Source organism: Eptesicus fuscus, chromosome 7 (assembly GCF_027574615.1).
Source record: "Eptesicus fuscus isolate TK198812 chromosome 7, DD_ASM_mEF_20220401, whole genome shotgun sequence".
NCBI lineage: Eukaryota > Metazoa > Chordata > Mammalia > Chiroptera > Vespertilionidae > Eptesicus > Eptesicus fuscus.
In genome coordinates, this window is record NC_072479.1 from 97,858,753 (window position 1) to 97,881,101 (window position 22,349).

Consider the following 22,349-nt stretch of genomic DNA (forward strand, 5'->3'; position numbering starts at 1 on the left):
TCAGCCGCAGAGCCCTCCGCACACTTGCTGGGACATCTCTGAGGGCCAAAGGTTTGCACAGTGGGAGGCCCGGTGGGGGGCGGGGGTTGGTTCAGGGAGGCCTGGGAGCAGCTGGAACTGACCCCATCTGGAAGCCGAGCCCCCTCCTGGGAGATGGAGGGAGGAAAGGAGACAGGAAGTGGCTGATCTGCTTGTTCTCAGGAAGCCGCGGGCCTCAGAGAGACACTGTTCCCTGCAAAGCCAAGATCTGGGGTTTCTCAACGTGTGCTCCAGGGACCCCCTGCGGCACACTCACCTGGCGTGTTGAAAACCGGGATGCTTGGGCCACAAACATAATGACTCCTAACATCTGAGAAGCGGGGACAGAGGCTGCATGTCAGGCAAGCGCTTCAGATAGTCCTGCCGCTGGCCAAGGCTTAAAGAACTGAACTCCACTTCTCTGACCTAGTTCTACCCAGTCTCCCTTAGCCGCCCGACTCATTTCTGCCCTTCTGTCCATCATGACCTTTAACCCCAGGAGAAAGATAATAAAGAGGTTACTATCCACTGAGTGTTCATCATGTGTCGCATACTCTTTGAAGCACCTTAGATGGATTAACTCCTTTAAAAGCCTCACAGCATCCCTATAAAGGAGATCCTATCATTAGCCTCATGTTACATATAAGGGAACGGAAGCACAGAGAGATTAAGAGACTTAAAAAAGTCACCCATTCAGTGGCTGGGCCCGAATATGGACCCAGGTGGTCTGACTCCCAAACCTGAGCTCTGAACCCCTGCGGCATGCAAACCCTGCAGAAGGTTCCATCTACTGAAGACCCACTTGGTACAAGACCCCAAGCCCGTGGACTTGAAGAACTCGGCAAACATTAACTGACTGTCCGCTACCATATGCCAGCAACGGCTCTACGTCCTCACCAGGCCGGGACTAGGGTGAGGTGAGTGGAACACTTTGGGCACAAAATCGGAAGGAGAGATGCCCCGAAATTCAGTCACCAAATGAATACAATGTGAATGCAATAGTAAGAAACACCAACCAAATGGGCCATGGACCACGGCGAGGAACCATTTCATACCTACGATTTGATTAGAGGGAAATAAAATAAGAAGAATGACATCATCCAAACCTTACCATCATGGCCCCAAAGGGCAGGCATTCCTATCATCTCTCTTTCACACTCACTGCTCTCCTGCTGGGCAGATAACCATGATGCAGGCTGAGAACATGCCAGACGCTATTATTTAAGTGCCTTACAAATACTATTTTATTCTCCCCTGTAAGGAGAAACTCCTCGTCATCTCCATTTTACAAATGGAGAAACGAAAGCACAGACAGGTTTCAGAATGTGTCCAAGGTCAACACGGCCAGGAAAGGGCAGAGCGAGGATGTGAACCCAAGTCTTACTGATTTTTTTTATTTTTATTTAGAGAGGAAGGGAGAGGGAGAAAGAGAGAGAAACATCGATGTGCGTAACATTGGTCAACGTGAATCAGCTGCCTCCTTCACACCCCCTACTGGGGATGGAGCCTGAAACCTGGGCATGTGCCCTTGACTGGGAATTGAACTGGCAACACCCTGGTGCCCAGGACGACGCCCAGCCAACTGAGCCACACCGGCCAGCCCAGCACGCAATGTCCTGCCCTTCTGTCGCACCTCTTACAAGCCAAGACTCTTGGGGTCTTGTTGCTATGGTAACCTGCCCCCACAGCTAATGTCTTAACTACCTTTGTACCTGCTATATACTACCCATCCCAAGTGAGAGCATCTCAGTGGTCTTGATCTAAATTCACAGCCTTAACATCCAGCCTACACTGTTTTGCCCTTGGGCCCTAGAGGTCAGGGTCCTAGTTTAAGAACCTCGTCATCATCAAAAGGGGGTGAATTGGGGAGTTAGAGAAACCTGGTTCAATTCTGGCTCCCCCATCAGCGGGTGTGACCTTGAGCCCATTCCTTCACCTCTCTGAACCTCAGCTTCCTAACCTGCGCCCACAGTGCGCTGCAGGGACAGAATCCACCCAAAACTGCCCGCCTCAGTGGATGGCCCTGCGTCTTTGTTAGGATGATGGAGACCGCGGAGCAGAGCTGTCTGCTGAGGGACCCCAAATCCATTAGGCATGTTTTATCTTGGTGCTCCCAGGATCATGAATAAACAATGTCTTCATCCAGTGTTTAAAAGACACTAATTCCGCCTCGGAATAACCACCCCCCTCCCGCCCCCACTGAAGCTGGCCAGCTCTGTGCCTGGCCCCAGGCCTGCATTTCCAAAGACTGTTGGTTTAGCATTTCTCAAATGTATCCCATTAACGCTATGAAACTGTCAGCCCTCCTTCCTCTCTGAGCTCAGGCCCGGCCTTCACCGCGAGAGACAGAGCCAGCCGTGGGAGCAGGGTGGTGGCCAGGACGGGGCACCCATCAGCAAGTGCAGGAGGGTGCGCCCAGGCGAGGCACAGACACAGGCGGCGTGCGTGGAGCCTCGGGGGAGTGCACCGGAATGAAGGGACTGGGAGATGTGAGCAAAAGGCATTCTCCAGTTGCCAGGGAGGGGAAAGAACAAGACCCCGAAGGAGGCTCGGCGAAAAGCCGCTGCTCTGGCTCCAGCTCACTGGCTGTGTGTCTGTGAGCAAGGCACTTGCCCTCTCTGTGGCACATGCATTTAAAAAGGTGTGGGTTCGGCTGGGCCACATGTGTTTAAACTCTTGCATGGCAGCAAGCGTTCTTTTTCAAGAAAAATTTTACTTGGAATTGTAATATATTAATAGATGCAAGTGCAACTGATCCCCTGGGTGAAGGTGATGGGGTGAGAAGGGGGAGCCGGAATCCTGCCCACTCAGCCTCCCCTCCCCCCCCACCCCCAACAGTCTGAAAGAAACCAGGGTACCTCGAGGAACAGGGTCTGAGAACCGCATGGTAGAGGATCTATAGAATCTCCCTGTGTGCTGGCAGCCTCTGACCCTGGTGGCTGTAGCTGCCACTAAGACCAGGGCCGGCTTCTGCTCATTGAGCACCTTCTTTGCGGGGGGACTTGACTTCTATGTGCTTTACCTGGCGAGTTAGAGAAGGGCCCTGACTCAAATGCCGGCTTTCCCAGGTTAGCCGCTGTGTGGCCTTAGGCAAGTTAGTTCATCTCTCTGTGCCTCAGATTCTTCATCTGGAAAATAAACTGTTCAGAGGATTAAAAGAATGAAGCTCTATAAAGGTGCACAGAACAATGGCAGGCACCTAGGAAGCAAGTGCTGTGTTTTTATCATGTTTGCATAAATAATTATAACCAGTCTTTATAAGCACTGTTCCTGAGGAGGGAACTGAGGCTCAGAGAGGGGGAGTGAGTGCCCCTAGGTCACACAGCTGTTAAGTGACAGACTGAGGGCCCGAATCCACATTTGCTCAACTGAACACTGTGGTCGTAAACACCCTGCCAAAAGGGCTTTGCTCTTGAACGCAGAGGTCAGGGCCTTGGTCCTCGTAACCTGCTTCAGGAGCTCCAGGCCTAGATAACGGTATTCATGATGACTACAGTGACGTAGGCTTCCAGGACGTCTGGGTTCCGGGCATCTTGGTGAATACAGACCCTAAGGAGGGAGGAGGTGTTTGGTTGCTGAAGTCCAGGACTATCTAACAGTCTTTTCCCTTAGCCACATGCTCCAGCCTTTTCGTAGAGAACAGCTTTGTGTACATCAGTCAGAGGGCAGAGCACAGGTGAGCAGAGGCCAGCCTGGCGTCTGGCCCCACTGGAAGGCACCTGTGAGCAGTGCACAGAATACACAACCTCATCCGGTGACCCTTCCTCTTCTCTTGCCTCAGCATTTGCTGGGGAGAAGCACAGGGAGAGGAAAAGAAATTGGCTGGAGGAGAGACAAAGAAAGGTCTCGGTTGCCCCATGCCCGGAATGGGGGTGGGGTGGTGGGGGCGGGGAGCAGCGTGGAGGTGGCGCAGTCAGGAAGCTCTGTGTGATCGCCCAGAGCCAATGCAAGCCACGTGGTCACTTCTTCTCTTTGTGCGTCCTCCCCTCAGCACAGAGGGTGGTAATAAGGATGGCTGCATGGCTCTCTCTGGGGAGCTGACTGGGAGCCAAGCCATCATATGGTGAACAAATGCGGTAATCGCCCAACTGCAGAGCGGCTGCTGCACGTAATTAAATGGCAACAACCTCTTCCTTGACCCTTGACCCCTGGAAACGGGTCGCCACCAGCCCACCCACCCGGAAAGCCCAGCACCCTGCCACTGACAGAGGCCCATGAAGAAGCAGGGGGCCGGCGTGGCACAGTGCTCAGAACACAGGCTTTATGTTCCGGCAGATCTGGATTCAAACAGCAACTCCGCCCCTCATGAGCAGAGGGATGCTGGGTAAGATACTGAACTTCTCTGAGCCTCAATTTTTCACCTACAAAATGTAGCTCCTCATACTGACCACGCAGGAAGGATGCAACAATTGAAAATAATCAATGCAGCCCAGCCAGGTGTGGCTCAGCAGTTGCGTGTCGACCCAGGAACCAAGAGGTCACCGGTCCGATTCCCAGTCAAGGGCATATGCTCGGGATGTGGGCTCGATCCCCAGTGTGGGGCATGCAGGAGGCAGCCGATCAAAGATTCTGTCTCATCATTGATGTTTCTCTCTCTCTCCCTCTCCCTTCCTCTCTGAATTCAATAAAAATATATTTTTTTAAAAGAAAATAATCAATGTAAAGCATCCAGCACAATGCCTGAGGCACAGTGAGTGCTTGAAACAGCTGTTCATATAGGTTCCTTCCCTCACCCCAAGAAGACCGACGGCAAGTCCGCTGAGTACAGGCACAGTGAATATCACACCAGGAGGTGCGAGCGGTGACTCTGCAGGCGTGACACTAAGCTGGGAGCTGAAGGATGAGCAGGAGTTTTCCAGGTGAAACGGAGAGGAAAGACCTGTCCATGCAGATGGAACAGAGCAGGTGAGGACAGTGATGGGAGAGAACAGGTGAGGGTTGGAGAGCCCGGATAAAGCTGACGTGGCTGACGCAGAGAGAGCGAGCGGAGGCGGGCAAGTGCGCGGGGCCAGACCCTGTAAGCCACAGTCCAGGTTGTGGTCTTTATCCTCAGAGCACAAAGAAAGGTTTTACCAGATGGAGTGATATTATCAAACTAGAGGTGTTTTGCTTTTTTTTTAAGCTGATAAGAGAAAATGTTAGAAACACACATTGTCACCATCAGTAGGAAAAACTCAGGGGTCGATACACCCCGTATACCCCAGGGATGGGAGCAATGGTCCGCTCCCTGAGGCTGACTGAAGGGCTGATTGTCCAAGGCCTAACTTTGTTCTCAGACGCTTGACTGCCCTCAGTATAAACACTACAGAAGGTAAGGGATATAGTCCTGAATGCCAGGACTCAGGTTTAACAGCACAGACATATTATTTGTTATGAAAATAAAGAAATGTCCCAGAAAAAAAGTGTTTATCTTCATATAATCCCTAACCTGTATACATTACGTCAGACAGTACCAAGTATATGACATGCATACGTTTATGTACAAAACTTGCACCAAATGCACAGAACCTGTTGCGATTCATTCAACTGTCCTAGGAAGTAGGACTGCCGCCCTCATTTACAAATGAGGAAACGGACTCAGAAAGGACACAATGGCCGTTCCGTGGCCCCACGGTCAGCCCTGGGAGAGCCAGAACCGAACCTCTCGCACCCCGAGGCAAGTTCAAATGGATCTGTTTACGCCTGCTGCAAAATTTCCACATGTGTGTTAAAACTATGAAGGTCACATTAAAATAACATATTGCCCTGTGTTCTGGTTGTCTGCCTGCGGCTCCTCGTCATGGCTCCTTGTGCCATGGTTTTTAGTTTTTTAAATATATTTTTACGGATTTCAGAGAGGAAGGGAGAGGGAGATAGATAGATAGATAGAGAGAGAGAGAGAGAGAGGAGAGAGAGAGAGAGAGAGAGAGAGAGAGAAACATCAATGATGAGACAGAATCATTTGATTGACTGCCTCCTGCACGTCCCCACACTGGGGATCGAGCCCGCAACCAGGGCATGTGCCCTGACTGGGAATTGAACCATGACCTCCTGGTTCATAGGTCGATGCCCAACCACTGAGCCACACCGGCCGGGCTGGGCAGTGGTTTTTAAAGTGGGTCCTTGGACTCCTGGTCTTGGAATCTCGCAGGCAGAGCTGAACAACATGCAGGCCCCACCCAGGAATCAGACTTGATGAGAATAAGACCTAAGCACCCACAGTTTAAAGGTAGGGCAGGGGGTTTCTAAATTATTCACGTTCATGAAAAAGAGTGAAACCCACTGAGCTGGTGGATTACCAAGCCCGGGAAGCGGATGGACCTGCTTCGATGAAGAAACAGTCTAAAAACAGTTTAGCAACTTGTCATGGATCACTCCACCACGTTGCTGGGGTGGGAGCGGGCCCGGGACAGTCTCCTCCCTCCCGCTCCCACCAGGAAGGGTGAGGACGGGGCAGAGCGGGCAGGGGGGGAGCACCCACGGTGATTCAGGCACCCACAGATGTTCTCCCTTTCAGAGCTCAAAGCAGCCACTATTTTCCCTTTACAATGGAAGGACCTGGGAATCAGGAGGTGAGGTTACTTGTGCAGTCGTATAAACTGTGAGGAGTCGAGATTCGAACCCAGGACCGTTGACACCAGTGGTGTTTTCCCCAGTATGAAGCCGTGCCAACCGGGAGAAGGGTAGTGTGATGTCAAATCACGGGAGTCTGAACCCCACGTGTCCACTTGTGAGCTGTGTGACCTCGGACGAGGCCTTGTCCTTCCCAGAAGGGCACCCTCATTTCTTTGCAAACGGGATAAAATTACCTGCCACTGGGAAGTCCCGGGACCCATGGGCCTTTTAGCAAAGGTGACTGCTTCTGAGTGAAAGAAGAAGGCCAGCACGCCAAAGCCAGATGGTGACGCGGGCATCGGGGCCATTTCCCCCAGGGTGGACTGTGTCAGGTGGGGAGCGCGTCCCAGGTGGGAGCGGGAGGACCGGGATGTGGGACCCAGCGCTGGGGCCATTCCCTGGCCCGGCTACAGCAGGGAAGGTGTGCAGGAGCGGGAGGGGCTCCCGGTGGCCCCACAGGTCTCCTCCATCCACCTCTGATTCTGGGAACCAGAAGCCGCAGTGTTTTCCTCGTCAGAGTGCCGCTCCCTCTCCCGGGGGAGTTGGCAGGTCCGCGCTGGCCTGTTGGCTGGAATGCATGGGCAGCGGAGCCTGGCATTTCTTTACAGACTCTCCCTGTCTCTTTCTCTCCCGTTCCCACGCCCCACCTCTGCAAGGCCCGGGATCCTGCTTTCTCCGGCACTGGGGAGGGCAAAGGTCCTGGGCGAAGAGATAGATGGGGGCCTTCCCCCTCACAAGGCTGCTGTGCCGAGACCCTCAATGACTCATTGTCCCTGCCGGGGAGAGGCGGCGGTGGGCCGTGTGCTGGTCAGCAGTCCGCACCGGGTGCAAGCGAGCGCTGGAGGTCTCTCCGTCGTGAGCACTCCGCTTTGCAAAGTTGTGGGAATCTTATTTCTTTGAAGGGTCTGCTTTCAGCCAAGACTTGGGCACTGGGCCAGGCACTGGGGGTACAATTTGGAAAAACAGCCCTTAACCTAATCCTCAAGGAAGGCCCAGTCTAGTGGGAGACATGAGAAGTAAATAATAACCATTCCCCTCCCGAATCAGTCACAATGAGGAAGATCAGTAAGAACATGGACACCCAGCCATGGCTTAAGGGCTGGTTCACACCTTCATTCACTGAACAAACAGTTACTGAGAACCTGATAGGTGAACGACGCTGTTCTAGGGGCTGGGAATAGAGTGGGAACCAAACAAATTACATAACAGCATATCTATAGTATAATGTGCCCTATATTTTATATATCATATTTAATATATTATAATGTATATATGTAGTCTACATCTATCTATATATATATATATATAAAAAAAGCCTAAGCGACCGAATGACCAGTCGCTATGATGTGCACTGACCACCAGGGGCAGACGCTCAATGCAGGAGCTGCCCCCTGGTGGTCAGTGCACTCCCACAGCGGGAGGGCTGCTCAGCTGACTGATGAGTGCCAGATGCCAGGCTCACGTCTGGCGAGCGCAGCTGCGGCGGCATGAGCCTCTCCCGCCTCCCCGGCAGCACTACCGAGCAGCGGCGGCAGCAGGCACAGCAGGGCCAAGATGAGCGGGAGCGGCGCTTGGCCCGGGCTCGGGCTCCTCCCCAGCCACCTGCCACTTCGCGCAATACTATATCCCTCCGGGGATGTTGGACTGCCGGTTTCAGCCCGATCCCCACAGGCAAGGGTATTGAGCTAAAACCAACAGTACTATATCCCCCAACGGGTCCCAGATTGCGAGAGGGCACAGGCCAAGCTGAGGGACTCCACCGGTGTACAAATCTGTGCACTGGGCCTCTAGTAATTACATAATAGCATATCTTATCTCTCCATATAATATCTATAATAATAAAAGCATAATATGCTAATTAGACCAGACATCCTTCCGAACAACCTTCCAAACAAAGCCGGGCTGCAAGGGAAGCCCAAGTCCCAGGTGCCTGCTGGCGGCAGGGGGAAGGAAGGCCTACTCTTGCACAAATTTCGTGCAAAGGGCCTCTATTTGATATAATAAAATTATATTAATGTATCTATATAATCTATCCCCTCTCAATCAATCAATGACATATCACCTATTTTAAATGCTTAAAGAGAAAAATGCACAGTTGGGCCTTAAGAGCAAGGATAGTAGGGTCTGGCAAGAAGATCTCCCTGAGGAGGTGACATTTGATCAGAAATCTGAAAGGAAGTGAGAGTGTTTCAGGAAGAAGGAAAAATAGGTGCAAAGATTGTCAGCCAGACTCACTCACCTACTTCATACATCTCACTCGGAAGTAAGGGCTACTTGTTCCCACTTTACAGATGGAAAAGCCGAGAGCCAGAAAGGTAGAGAGACTGGTCCAGGGCCTCACAGCTTGTCGAAGGCAGAGCCAGACCCACCCCGGGCAGTCGGCCCTGCCCCGCATGTGGGCTCTGGGCCACGAAGCCACCCCACCTATCTGGGCACGTCCCAGATGCTTGCAAGCACAAAGGAGTGGGGGGAATTCACCTGCAGGGGAGAGGCAGAGAAGAGGGTGTGGAAACAGGACCCTGATGAACCGGAGTGTGCCAAGCCAAGGAAGGTCTCTGCCTTGCTACTCTGCCTCTTGTTAAAATAAATAAATTAATTAATATGTGTGTGTGTGTATAGTATTGATTTCAGAGAGAGGGAGAAGGAGAGAAAGAAACATCAATGATGAGAGAGAACCATTGATCGGCTACCTCTTGCATGCCCCCAACTGGGGATAGAGCCTGCAACCCAGGCACATGCCCTGACTGCGAATCGAACCCTGACCTCCTGGTTCATGGACGCTTAACTACTGAGCCACACCAGCTGGGCCCTTCTCTGCCTCTTCTGGCCCCAAAGCTGCCCCTCATCTGAGTGCACATCCACTCTAAGGAGAGAGAGAGAAGAGAAGAAGAGAGAGAGAGAGACACTTCCCCAAATTCACAGCGTTTACTCTGCTCACTTTCATTCGGTTTCTGCTCAGAGAGGCCTCCTCTGCTCACCCTACTGTCTCGAATACCAGCCTGTCTATCTCCTCTTTGGCTGCGGCCATTTCTCACGACCTGCCATTAGAATGCATGTTTGCTCACTTGTCTGCTGTGCGTTTTCTGCAACTTAAATCTCAGCTCCACAAGGGCCATTGTCTGTGTTGCCCACTGCTGTATCCTCCGGCCCATCTTTAATGAATGAAAGGACGGAAAGTAGGAAAAGCTCAGTGGGGGTGTTAACCATTTAGAAGAGCTACAGGGGGCACTTTTCCAAACAGACACAGACCAAGAACGCAGAGCAGAAACTGTAATAGCTTGCCCGACTGGCTGGCACTCTGAATGTGCTCCATAGATATCTGTTGAATGAATGAATATCTATAATTTGAAATTCCAAGTTCGGGACGCTCAGAAGACTGGGCGACAATGCATGAAATAAAGAGTAAAGGCACATTATTCCAGAACATTCTTTGGTGGGATGTTTGAGAGGTCCCAGGACAGAGATCAGAAACCCTGAGAGCTGCTCCTAGCTCAGGAGCTCTGGAGCTAGGAGGATTTGGACAGTCCCCCGGGCCTCAGTTTTCCCATCTGCAAAATGGGGACACCGAGGAAACTCTAAGGGACTCTCCTAACTGTAGACCTCTAAGATTGAACAAAATCTCCTCTTCTCTGGGGCAGGCCCAAGCATTTCCATCTTGTCCCAAACATGCTCCCTGGAGACAGTAAGTCTGGGGTGGTACTGAGGAAGAGGGAGTGTGTACTGAGTCTTTATGCCTTTCCTCAAGGTCTTGGGTTACTTAGGCTTCCTGGCTCCCTCTCTTCAACCCTCTCGAGGTCTGACCTTGTAATGAGTGGATGCGCAGCATCAGCCGCTGTGGTTTGAACGAGTGCCTGTAACGTGGGGTTGCCTAACGCTGGAGACTGAGAGCAGGGCTTGCGTAATGCCGGGCCTCATCAACGTCTGCCTCTTGGGTGTTTCTCATTCCTGGTTTCTCCTGTCCTGTGTTTCGAATCCCGTCCGTCTGGATGGGCACGGCTGCCCCTTTAATCGCTCCATTGTGGAGCCAGGCTTGAACGTGGGCCCAGAGTGGCCACAGCCACCACTAAGCACGAATCTTCATGTGCCCCGGGGTGGCCCCTGCTCGGCTTCCTAAATGGAATTCTGCAACCTGAGAACCTGGGCGTGTAGGTGGCTATTCGCAGCTTGAGCTGGCGAGCAGGCCACCCCGAGTTTGGGTGTTTGACAGAAACCAGAGTATGGGGTGCTATCAATGTAACTACTGCAATCACTGACGGTTTCAGCAACTCGAATGGAATACGTTACCGTTTACAAAGCACTACTGAGAATCTGAACTTGAATGGGCACTTCATCTGTTTTGATGATTTCCTAAGAGAGTAATTTTCTTTTTTGTCCCTCCGCCCCCACCCATGACAGCTAGTCCTTTTGAACACCTTTGTCTTTTATCCTTCATACTAGAGTTAAAAATGATTTGCATACCATTATTATAGTACTAGAGTATTCTTAATCTGACCGAATACTTCCCTTTACCAATGAGTTTTATACTTTCTTATGTTTTTTTATGTTACTAATTAATGTTCTTTCATTTCACTAAATTCCCACCACTTAAAAGTCAGATGCTTGGACCCCTTTAATATTTTTCTACCAAGTTGTTGGCATAGTTCTGCTTCCCACTCCTAATGAGGAGCTCACTGCCTCTTTAAGCAGCTCTGACCATGAAATACCCTCCCCTCCTCACAGAGGCAGTGCAGGGCAGCGCTGGAGTCCTCGCTTTGCCACTTCCTGGCTGGAGACCTTGAGTCCATTACCCAACTTGCTGGCGCTTCAGCCTCCTTATCTAGAAAATGTGGATTATGACAGTACAGACTCTACAGGGTTGTTGAAGGGATGAAATGAGTCGATACGTGTTAAGTGCTTGGAACAGTGCCTGGCACGTAGGAAATGCCTTAAAGGGTTTATTAAATAAATAAGAATTTGTGAATTCTGTAGGTGCAATTCCAGCTGGCTTCCTCAGAGAGAAATGTGTGTGGTGGTGGGAGGAGGGGGCCAGAGGGGACTGAGATTTGGAGATGAGTCTGGACCCAGGGCCCTGGATAATAGCATCAGGTCACTGGCTGTGTTTCCCTTGGCCTTGGCCTCACCTCTGCAGACCATTCCCTCTCAGAGGAACAGAGATGCCCCCCAGCAGTCCCGGCCACCAGCTCAGCAGCCCCGGCAGCATGCACGTGTCTCACCCAGAAACCCCAGCAACAGCCTCGCCACGGAGCCTCACCGGCCTGGCTCGTGGCCCAGTGTGCTCTGCTGATTCCAGGACTGCTCGTGCGCCCTCCGCTCTGGACACCACACAGACTGCAAGTTGAAGTGGGGTCAGTCACCCCAGGGAACATCGAGGCGCTGTTCCCCCAAACAGAAGGGACAGATGCCGGAGGAAACCAGGCGTGGTCTGGTGTACCACGACGCCTGGTCCCCTCCCCTGGAGGTGCTCCCTGTGAGCAAGACTTTGGAGGACGGAGGCCTTGCTCACGTTGCACCCTGGGACGTGCTGAAGGTCTCTTTGAAAGGATACCCTGGGAGTCAAGAGCCGTGCTCAAAACCCTTCCTTTGGGAGACCACAGAGAGGACTTGGCACCACACCGTATGCCCGAGGGAGATCCTACTGACTCCTCACCTACAGGTCACCCTGTGAGTCAGGGAGGTGGGGGGCACCTGGCTGGTGTGCATATTCTCACGGGTCTGTAACCTGGGACTTGCCAAAGCAAGTTGTCTGGCTGAGACCGCAAGCACCTTCCTGGGCCTGGACAGAAGAAATCGAAACCGCCCCAGGGAGCCCTGATCCGAGGGCTGGGACTGTGCCCGCACTCACTGCCCCCACAGCCCTGACTACCCGAGGCCGGGCTTCCAGAGCGGCATCGCGGGGGAGCTGGTCCGCACTTGCTGCTCACGCTGGAGTCTGCAGGGCCGGCAGCACCGCTTCCTCTGGGGGCTCGTGGGAAATTCAGAGCCTCGGGTCCTCCCTGAAGTCCTGCTGGCTGAGCATCTGCACTTCAACAAGCTCCCAGGAGGCTTGCATGCCACGGAAAAGCACTGCTGTATTCGTTTTCTAGAGCTGCCATTACCAAGGACCCCGGCCTGGATGGCTTAAAGCGGTGGTTCTCGACCTTCCTGATGCCGCGACCCTTTAATACAGTTCCTCATGGTGTGGTGACCCCCCACCATAAAATTATTTTCGTTGCTACTTCATAACTGTAATTTTGCTACTGTTATGAATCGTAATGTAAATATCTGTGTTTTCCGATGGTCTTAGGCTCTACAGCAGCGGTTCTCAACCTGTGGGTCGCGGTTGAGAACCGCTAGCAGGGTCACCTAAGACCATTGGAAAACACAGATATTTACATTACGATTCATAACAGTAGCAATTTTGAATTTCTAATTCAAAATTACAGTTATGAAGTAGCAACGAAAATAATTTTATGGTTGGGGGTCACCACAACATGAGGAACTGTATTAAAGGGTCGCGGCATTAGGAAGGTTGAGAACCACCGGCTTAAAGCAATAGACATGTCTTCTCTCCAAGTTCTAGAGGCTGGGAATGTGAAATCAAGGTAGTGTGAGGCCTGGTGTCTTCTGAGAGCTGGGGGACAATCTCTTTCATGCCTGTGTCCTGGCCTCCCGTGGCTGATGGCCATCCTCGGTGCTCTTGGCTTGTAGATGTAGCACTTCCATCTCTGCCTCCACCATCACACGCCATTTCCCTGTGTCTGTGGCCAAACTTCCCTTTTCTGACGAGGACACTAGTTATGCTGGATCAAGGGCCCATTCTACTCCAGTGTGATCTCATCTTAATTCCACGGGCAACAACCCTATTTCCACATAAGATCACATTTGAGGATCCAGGAGTTAGGACTTTAATACTTCCTTTTTTGGGGGTGTGAGGGGGGGGTGTGGGGAGGGTGTGGGACACAATTCAACCCATAACAACTGTCTTCGAAGCCTGCCCTTCCCAAATGCTGGGCTGCTGGCTGATTAGGAAACACCTGGAACATTGTAGTAAACGTATTTTTTTAAAATATATTTTATTGAATTTTTTACAGAGAGGAAGAGAGAGGGACAGAGAGTTAGAAACATCGATGAGAGAGAAACATCGATCAGCTGCCTCTTGCACACCCCCCACTGGGGATGTGCCTGCAACCAAGGTACATGCCCTTGACCGGAATCGAACCTGGCACCCTTGAGTCCGCAGGCCGACGCTCTATCCACTGAGCCAAACCGGTTTCGGCAGTAAACGTATTTTTGCAAACAATTCTGTCAATTTAGAAGAAGACAGACGGCATGTCCGCCATGAGGCGTGGAGGTGTCTATTTGGCCGGGTGTTTCTTGTTCAGGCAGCACACCAGCAGGCTCCTGGCCTTGCAGCTGACCACCCCAGGGCAGGGCCAGGTGAGGGCACTCTGTGAAGTCTCCCACCAGGCTGCCCATGGGAACCACCCCGGAGCCGCAACACCACCGAGGCCCAAACCCTACCCTCACCGATTCCAGTTAACTGGCCTAACATGTTGCCTGAGCATCAGGATTCTAAACGATTCCCACGTGATTCTCACCTGCGGACAAAGGTGAGGACTAATGGGATGGATGTTCTGGCTCCTACACATTACAAAAGAAGACAGTTCAGTGCCTTTCCCAGAGAGGGGGCAGAGCATAAGCACAAATAATCCCAAATAGGAACATATACAGATTCCGAAATTTTGCATTTTAGGTTGTTGTGTTTTTTGTTTTTGTGTGTGTGTGTGTTTTTTTTTAAATATTCTTATGTGCAAAATGAGCTGCTGTGAGAAGTAAATGAATGTATATCGGTAGCACCATTCACACAATCTCCCATGACGGTGCACTGTTTATTGCTCATCATAGTTTTGCCAACTGTTGAAGTACAGTTTGTGGTATTTTTATTTGGTGCTTATACATTTAAAATGGTCCCTTCTGGGCACATGAATTCTTTCTCCTCATGGATTTCTTCCTTTTCCTGAGTAATGCTTTTCATCTGGAAGTCTATTTTACCCCTGATATTAATACAGCTCCCTTGGCTAGCTTTCTTTAGCCCAGTAGTAAGTAGTTTGTTACATGGTATATCTACTTTTCAATTCTTTCCCTTTCAAAATTTCTATATTCTTATGTTTTGGATGAGTCTCTTGCATGAAATATAGTTGGATTTTTCACAAAACTACTCTGGCAATCTTGCTGCAGATGCTCTGTAAATCAGAGCATTTAGTCCATTTACATTTAATGTAGTTACTGATCTACTGGTGATAAGACTATTTAGCAACTCATGGGGGACTTTGTGGAGGTTGCAGTTCTCACCAGCGGCCATGAGAGGGCAGCTCTAAGGGATCTGCAGCCATGAAGGGACAGAAGGAACGGAGCATCTGCTCCCGGGGTCCCACCACTGCTTCCACGCCTGTGTCTCCCCAACAATTTTGGGTTGGGGAGGAACAAGGATAGAGACTGGGGGACAGGAGTGTGGTGACCCGGGAGACTAAGAAGCAACCCAATGGCCATGCCCATCCGTGGGGTGAGGGCCCAGGGCAGAAGCCATTGGTCAACTTGTATAGAAAGAGTTCAATATTTTAATAACTAGGACTGCTGCACAAGCCATTTTCCTCCAACCTGATGACATATTTGGATTTAAGTCTACCATCTTATTTTATTTGTAACACCTGCTCTATGCTGGTACTCCTCCTTTCTTGACTTCTTTTTTTATTTATACTTTTTCTCTTGTACTTTTTAAGTACTACATTTATTCTTAATCCTCACTTGAGGATATTTTTTCCATTGATTTCCAGAGAGAGTGAAGGTGGGGAGGAGGGGGGGAAAAGAAAGAGAGACACATCCATTGGTCGCCTCCTGCATGCGCCTCTACAGGGGTTGGGGAACCAGAGGTACATGCCCTTGACCTGGAATCGAACCCGAGACCCGTCGGTGCCATAGGCTGACACTCTATCCACTGAGCAAAACCGGACTGAGCAAAACCAGCCAGGACTAAGTACTACATTTTTTTTTTTTAGAAATTACACGATTCATCTTTTTTTGTTGTTGTTAATCCTCACCTGAGAATATTTTTTCCATTGATTTTTAGAGAGAGTGGAAAGGAGGAAGAGAGGCAGAAAGGGAAACATCGATGTGAAAGAGACACATAGATTTATTGCATCCCACACACTCCCCAACCAGAGCCAGGAATTGAGCCTGCAACTAAGGTATGTGCCCTTGACCGGAATCGAACCTGCAACCCTTCAGTCCACATGCCGACACTCTAGCCACTGAGCCAAAACCCATGAGGGCAGGGAAAATGTTAAGAATCAGTGCCTAATAGTTCATCTTTGACTTCTCAAAGCTTGTTTTTAATCAACACACTGACTTTCGTCCCTGACAATGCCAGGGCCTCCAAACACCTTAATTTCCCTTCCCTTCCCACGTCCCTACTAACGCACTGGTGTATATTTTAACCCCTCATATTTTAACCCTTCATAAGACATCATCATTATTCTGAAGACAGCTTTTATTAACATTTACCTCCTTGGCTCTTCTTCCTTCTTGAAGCTTTAGGTTATTCTGGGATTTTTTTTCTTTTTGCCTAAAGCTCATACTTGACAATTTCCCTCACTGAGGGCGTTCATTTGTAAATGTTTCTATTTTGCCTTCATTCATAAAAGAGGTGTCCCTGAGGATGGGGTTATAGGTTGGCGATTATTTTCTTTTGGCCCCTGAAGATACTCTCCCCGCTGCCTCCTGGGAGCTGATGCTAGTCTGTTAGTCCCGTGGTCGGCAAACGGCGGCTCGCGAGCCACATGCGGCTCTTTGGCCCCTTGAGTGTGGCTCTTCCACAAAATACCACGGCCTGGGCGAGTCTTGTGTAGAGCAAGGCACTTGGAGCCTATAAGCACCACATTAAAAAATTTGGCTCTCAAAAGAAATTTTAATCGTTGTACTGTTGATACTTGGCTCTGTTGGCTAATGAGTTTGCCGACCACTGTGTTAGTGCAATCAGAGCAGCTGCCTTTTTGAATCCGGCTACTACTTACTTCCCTTCACCTTTCTGCACTTACACTATTGTGTCTTGGTGCCTTGGTATTCTTTCTATTTATTCTCCTTTAAATCTGTTGTGCTTCTGTGTTTGGTGTTTTGGTATCTTTCTGAAAGATGTTGAGCCAGCCCTAACCGGTTTGGCTCAGTGGATAGAGCGCCGGCCTGTGGACTCAAGGGTCCCAGGTTCAATTCTGGTCAAGGGCATATACCTTGGTTGCGGGCATATACCCAGTAGGGAGTGTGCAAGAGGCAGCTGATCAATGTTTCTCTCTCATCAATGTTTCTAACTCTCTATCCTTCTCCCTTTCTCTCTGTAAAAATTAATAAAATATATTTAAAAGAGGATGTTGAGCCATAGTTTCTTAAAATATTGCCTCTGCTCCACTCTCCCTCTCTGTCTGAGACTCTGCTTCAATCAATGTTAGATCCTCTCACATGACCAAACCATGTCTTCTAGATTTCTGATCTTTTTTCTCTCTGTGCCTTATTTGGGATAATTTCTTTAGCTCTACATTTCACTGTATTAACCCCTTCTCAGTGGTGCTTAATATGCTGTTAAACACAACACATCCAATGATGTGGGTTATACTGTACATCTCATTTCTAGAAGTTCTATTTGTTTTTTTAAAAAATTGGTTATGTCACTTCTTTTTAAAAATATATATTTTTTATTGATTTCAGAGAGGAAGGGAGAGGGAGGGAGAGATAGAAACATCAATGATGAGAGAGAACCATTGATTGGCTGTCTCCTTCATGCCCCCTCCTGGGAATCAAGCCCGCAACCTGGGTATGTGTCCTGACCTGGAATTGAACTGTGACCTCCTGGTTCATAGGTCAACCTTCAACCACTGAGCCACGCTGGGCGGGCAGTTGTATCACTTTTTATAGTTCCCTATTCCCTGCATATATCTTCAAACCTGATTTTTTTCCCACTTAATATGTATGATTTTTAAAAATTTTAAGAATCAGTGCCTAATAATTCCAGTACCTGAGATAGAAGGGCTTCTTTCTATTGTCTATTGTTCTGTTTCTTCTCATTCATGGTGTCTGTCTGCTTATCTTTGACTCTGTGCTAGCTATTATATAAAAAAAAAATCAATTGAATGATCATTTGAGGCCTAGGCTCAAAGTGCCTTGCTCTACACAAGACAGCCTTTATTTCTGGCGTGTCTGGGATTACCATGCTTGAGAGTCCCTGGAAAACCAATAAAACTGTAGTTCAAACTGCAATGACTTGTGAGGGCTCATCGACTTGTAATTCACATTCACCTTGAAGGTGCAGTCCTTTGGGCCTCAGCTTATTGTGGGGAGGGTCTATCATCACATTCCCCTCCTTGAGTGGCCCTGGGTGCTGATCCCTGTCTCCCTTGCCCTGATTAGTGGTCAAAACCAATGTTAACACTTGTCAGACTTAGAGAGACTCTTGGGAAAAAGGTAGCTTTCCTACTCGTTTCTCTCTTTGGGCTTCCATTTCCCCATCATTCTCTTCTGGGTACTTCTTTGTCGTGCCAACCCCTTGCAGGCTTTGAAGATTATTTTTATTTAAAACCAATTCTCAAGTTGTTTTCGGTGGAAGAGTTAGACCAAATAACCTAGTCCACCATCACCGGAACTAGGAAGTGTAATGTCTTTCTTGGTACAAGGCTGGCACTCGGTAAATGATGATTGGATTAGTTGAATTATAATAATCTCCCAGACACACCTTTTTTTTTTTTTTTTGGCCTGTCTGCATTTACAAAGACTGTTTCCTACCCGTGGAATACACAGAACTCCCACATCCCACCATTTGACAAGGCTCAGAATAAATGCCACATTTTCCTCCAAGTTCTTCCTGTTTTCTCCGCTTCCCCAAATCTGAGTCCTATTTCTTCCCCATTGAAACCCTCACAAGACTTAGTGAGCACTCTCTTCTGGGTACTTCACTAGATGGGACTATATTAGCACAACCATTTCTCTCCCTGTGCATTGCCACTTTCTTGACATTTCTGGGCTTCTCAGGAACCCCCTCGCTCCCCCTCCAGCTCAGCATACATTATAAACAGATTTCTTGGAAAATATCAGATCCCGCATTTTTAGGTCTGATGTCCCGGGAGGGGCATTCCGTCTGCCATACTGCTGGAAGCAGGACGTAGCTCATTAAAATAAGCCGTTACATTTGTTCTGCACTTTAGAATTAATAGGATGCTCTCACAGACCTGCCTCCTACTTCAGTGCTGCCATCATCATGCCGCCGACGAGAATTCAGGGGGTAAGAGACTAGAAAACACACCCAAACAGAGCCACAAAGCCAGGGACGGAACGCAGCCTTTCTCCCCAAGCCCATGGCTCAGGCCAGGGCACCCAGTTAACTCCCCATATTGTTTGTGCCACTCGTCATTTCTACGGCAACTACACCTGACACTCGGAGAGCAGACATTCTACATGTGAAAGCACAGCAGCTCAGAAGTGAGGCCTGGCCACTAGATGGAGGGGTTGGCTCTGTGAGGAGTCCCCCACAGGGGAAGGGGCCCCGAATCTCAGTCCTCCTTACCTCACCACCTTGGTACCGTTTCTCACGACCTGCATGTCCACCATGCAGCCCCCAGTAACATAGGCAGCTAGGTTCAACTCTGAGAATTCGGCCTGAAGGAGAAAGCAAAACACAGAAGGATTCAGCAGACATGAATAATGCTAAGAACGGCTAGCATTTATTGGGTACGTATATGTTGCCAAGGACCCATTTATAGCTCACTTGAAACTTAGGAAGCTGGCAATATTATTTACTTCCCTTGTTGAAAGATGAGGAAGCTGAGGTGCCGAGAGGCATGGGGACACGGCCAAGGCTACATAATTAATAAAAGGCAAAGTTGGATTGGAACCACGCGTCTCTGATTCAAAGAACCATGTTTTCTCGCCCGGCCAGTGTGGCTCAGTGGCTGAGCGTCAATTTATGAACCAAGAGGTCATGGTCCCATTCCCAGGTCAGGGCACATGCCCACGTTGCGGGCTTGATCCCCAGTAGGGGGCGTGCAAGAGGCAGCCGGTCAATGATTCTCTCTCATCATGGATGTTTCTATCTCTCTCGCCCTCTCCCTTCCTCTCTGAAATCAATATATATATATATATATATATATATATATATATTTAAAGACCCATGCTTTCAACCATTACTAATTTCTACCTGCTTGAAGGTGAAAGAAGCCACTCTAGCTCCAGGACTAGGAGAGGCCACGTGCTGTCAGCATGACCTCTCCCCTAGGCTCCTGCAGCTTCCTGCAAGGCTGTGGTGGGCGCTGCAGCTAGGTGAGCACGCATCACTGTTAAGGGAGCCCTCCTCGGGTTACCTGCCATCGGTTCCCTTTTTAGGTCGTGGTCCCTCCCCTCACTCCATCCACGTGGTTACAGTAGGAGCGCCCTGTCTATGCACTGAAATACTGTTCCCCTGGTCCCAGCTGGTGGTGCTGGCACCTGACCCAGGGCGGGAAGATGATGCCCTTCCATTGGAATTAGAATCTGCTGAGCGATCCACGCAGTTCCTTTCTAGGGGGCAGTATCTTTAATACACAAACCCAAGTGCAGATGGGGACCATGTGTTCTGCCATCTGGATTAGGGAAGCACAAAAATCCAGGGTGGAGGGGGAGAGGGCCAAAGGCGGAGAGGGGAGAAGAAGGAAAGGGAGGGGAGGGGAGGAACATCGATCAGTTGCCTCCCATTAATGCCCTGACTGGGCATCAAACCTGAAACTTAGTATGCACCCTGACAGGGAATCTAACCCACAACCTTCTGGTGCACTGGATGATGCTCCAACCCACAAAGCCACCCAGCCAGGGTGAGATGGGGAGTACTGTTGACATTATGTGCCAGCTGCCATCCTGCCCTTGGATTTTATGAGATGCCTCTGTATCATTATGAATTCATCTTTGTTTTATTATTTGCTTAAGCAAGATTTAGTGAATTTCTGTTGCTTGCAACCAGAGCACTATGGAATACACCCCTCCTAGCAGACAGCCATGTGTGTCATGACCATCTGGATTTGTTTCCTACAGTTGTCATAACAAAGTACCACCACTAGGTGGCTTAAAAGCAGAAATTTCTTTTCTCAGTTCTGGAGGCTAGAAGTCCAAAATCAAGGTGTCAGTAGGGTTGGTTCTTTCCGAGGGCTGTGAGGAACTGTTTCAGGTCTCTCTCCCTGGCTTGCAGATGGCCACCTTCTTCCCATGTCTCATCACTTCGTCTTCCTTCTACATGTGTCTGTGTATCCAAGTTCCCCTTTACCTAAGGACAGCCATCATACGGGATTGGAACCCACTGCATGACCTCATTTTAACTTGATAACTTCTAAAAAAACCCTATCTCCAAATAAGGTCACATTTTGAGGTTTGAGGGGTTAAAACTTCAACATACGAATTTCAGGTAGACGGAGTGCAACCTGTAACCCCATCCTAGAAAAACCAGAGTACTAAACCATGCCTTTTACACAGCAGAGAGCAAAAGCGATTTCTTTGGATTTAATACATTTTTAAAAATAACTGCTCCCGTGTATAAGACACTCACTGTGTCAGATACCAACCTAAGCATTTTACATTCATTTAATCCTCACCCTTGCCCAGATTAAAAAAAAAAAAAAGAGCCAGAAATGAATTAACATGCCCAATGTCACGCAGGAAGCAGCAGAGCCAGGATTTACACCCAGGCTGTCTGGCTCCAACCCGTGCTTTCAATTGCTGCCCCCCACGGCCTCTGCTGTTGAGTTCAATGAGGCATTAGGTGGATTACAGTGGGGAATTTTACGGACCTAAAAGCAAGCCATTTAAAGAGAAAAAGAGTTGACATTGAAGGGAAATACCATTTCATGGAGACTGAAATGTATCCCCTTGGAAACATTTTAACAGAAATTATGACCAAAGACCGAGCCATCTCCCCAGATGGCCTTAGAGCAAACCCAGAGCGCTTATGTCTCTTGCCCTAATTAATAACCTCATTATGCTGCGGTAAGGTGAAAAGCACAGAGCCCTATTAATGAGCCCCGGTTAGTAAACAGTGGTAACGACCTGGTTATTAAGTCTAATGCCTTAAAAATGCAGTTCCCATCATGTTTAAGAGACTTCACTGGCAAGATTACAAAGAAGCATTAGCAAGAGAAGTGGATGCTTGCGTTTGTAGAGAAAAAAAGGGTTTAGCAGAAAGTTGCAACATAGGATAGCGAGCTGGGCACCAAGTAGATAAAGGAAGGGAGTGAATCAGAATCTTGGATGATAGCATTTTCTGACTCAAGGTGGCAAAGACCCAAATGCAAAGAAAGATACTTGGACAGAAAACACACTCGGGCTTGGCATACACGTTAGACATTCATCTTGCTCAGACCGGGTGTCTGGCGTTATTTCCCAATCACAGTGTTTGGGTATTTATAGGAGGTCAATGCCTGGGCTGCAGGGTAGCCCTCCTGATAGGAACTTAAAGAGCAGCCAATGTGAAGCGCTTCAGAGCTCCCCTGGAGTCTGTAATGGGTTGAACTGTATGCTCCCCCCCCCCCCGCTAAATATGTTCAAACCCTAACCAGTGACACCTGCAAATGGAACCATTATTGGAAACCGTCTTTGCAGAGGATCTCAAAAGGAGATCATCCTGGCCCAGCCAGGGTGACTCAGTGGTTGAGCATCGACCCATGAACCAGGAGATCAGAGTTCGATTCCTGGTTGGGGCA

At 49.4% G+C, this 22,349-nt stretch overlaps 1 protein-coding gene across 2 annotated transcripts in view; it reads right to left on the bottom strand.

Annotated features, from left to right (window-relative positions):
* The window catches only part of SYN3 (synapsin III), a 357,165-nt gene that overhangs the window by 280,706 nt on the left and 54,110 nt on the right, over positions 1 to 22,349 (bottom strand). Inside the window, exons 3-4 of one of the 2 annotated variants that reach the window (XM_054719461.1) lie at positions 19,196 to 19,287; positions 15,300 to 15,302 (exon numbers count right to left, since the gene is read on the bottom strand). In XM_054719461.1, the coding sequence (XP_054575436.1) occupies positions 15,300 to 15,302; positions 19,196 to 19,287 (95 nt within the window). The remainder of the gene's footprint in view (positions 1 to 15,299; positions 15,303 to 19,195; positions 19,288 to 22,349) is intronic. The other variant, XM_008144703.3, reaches the window with a different exon arrangement.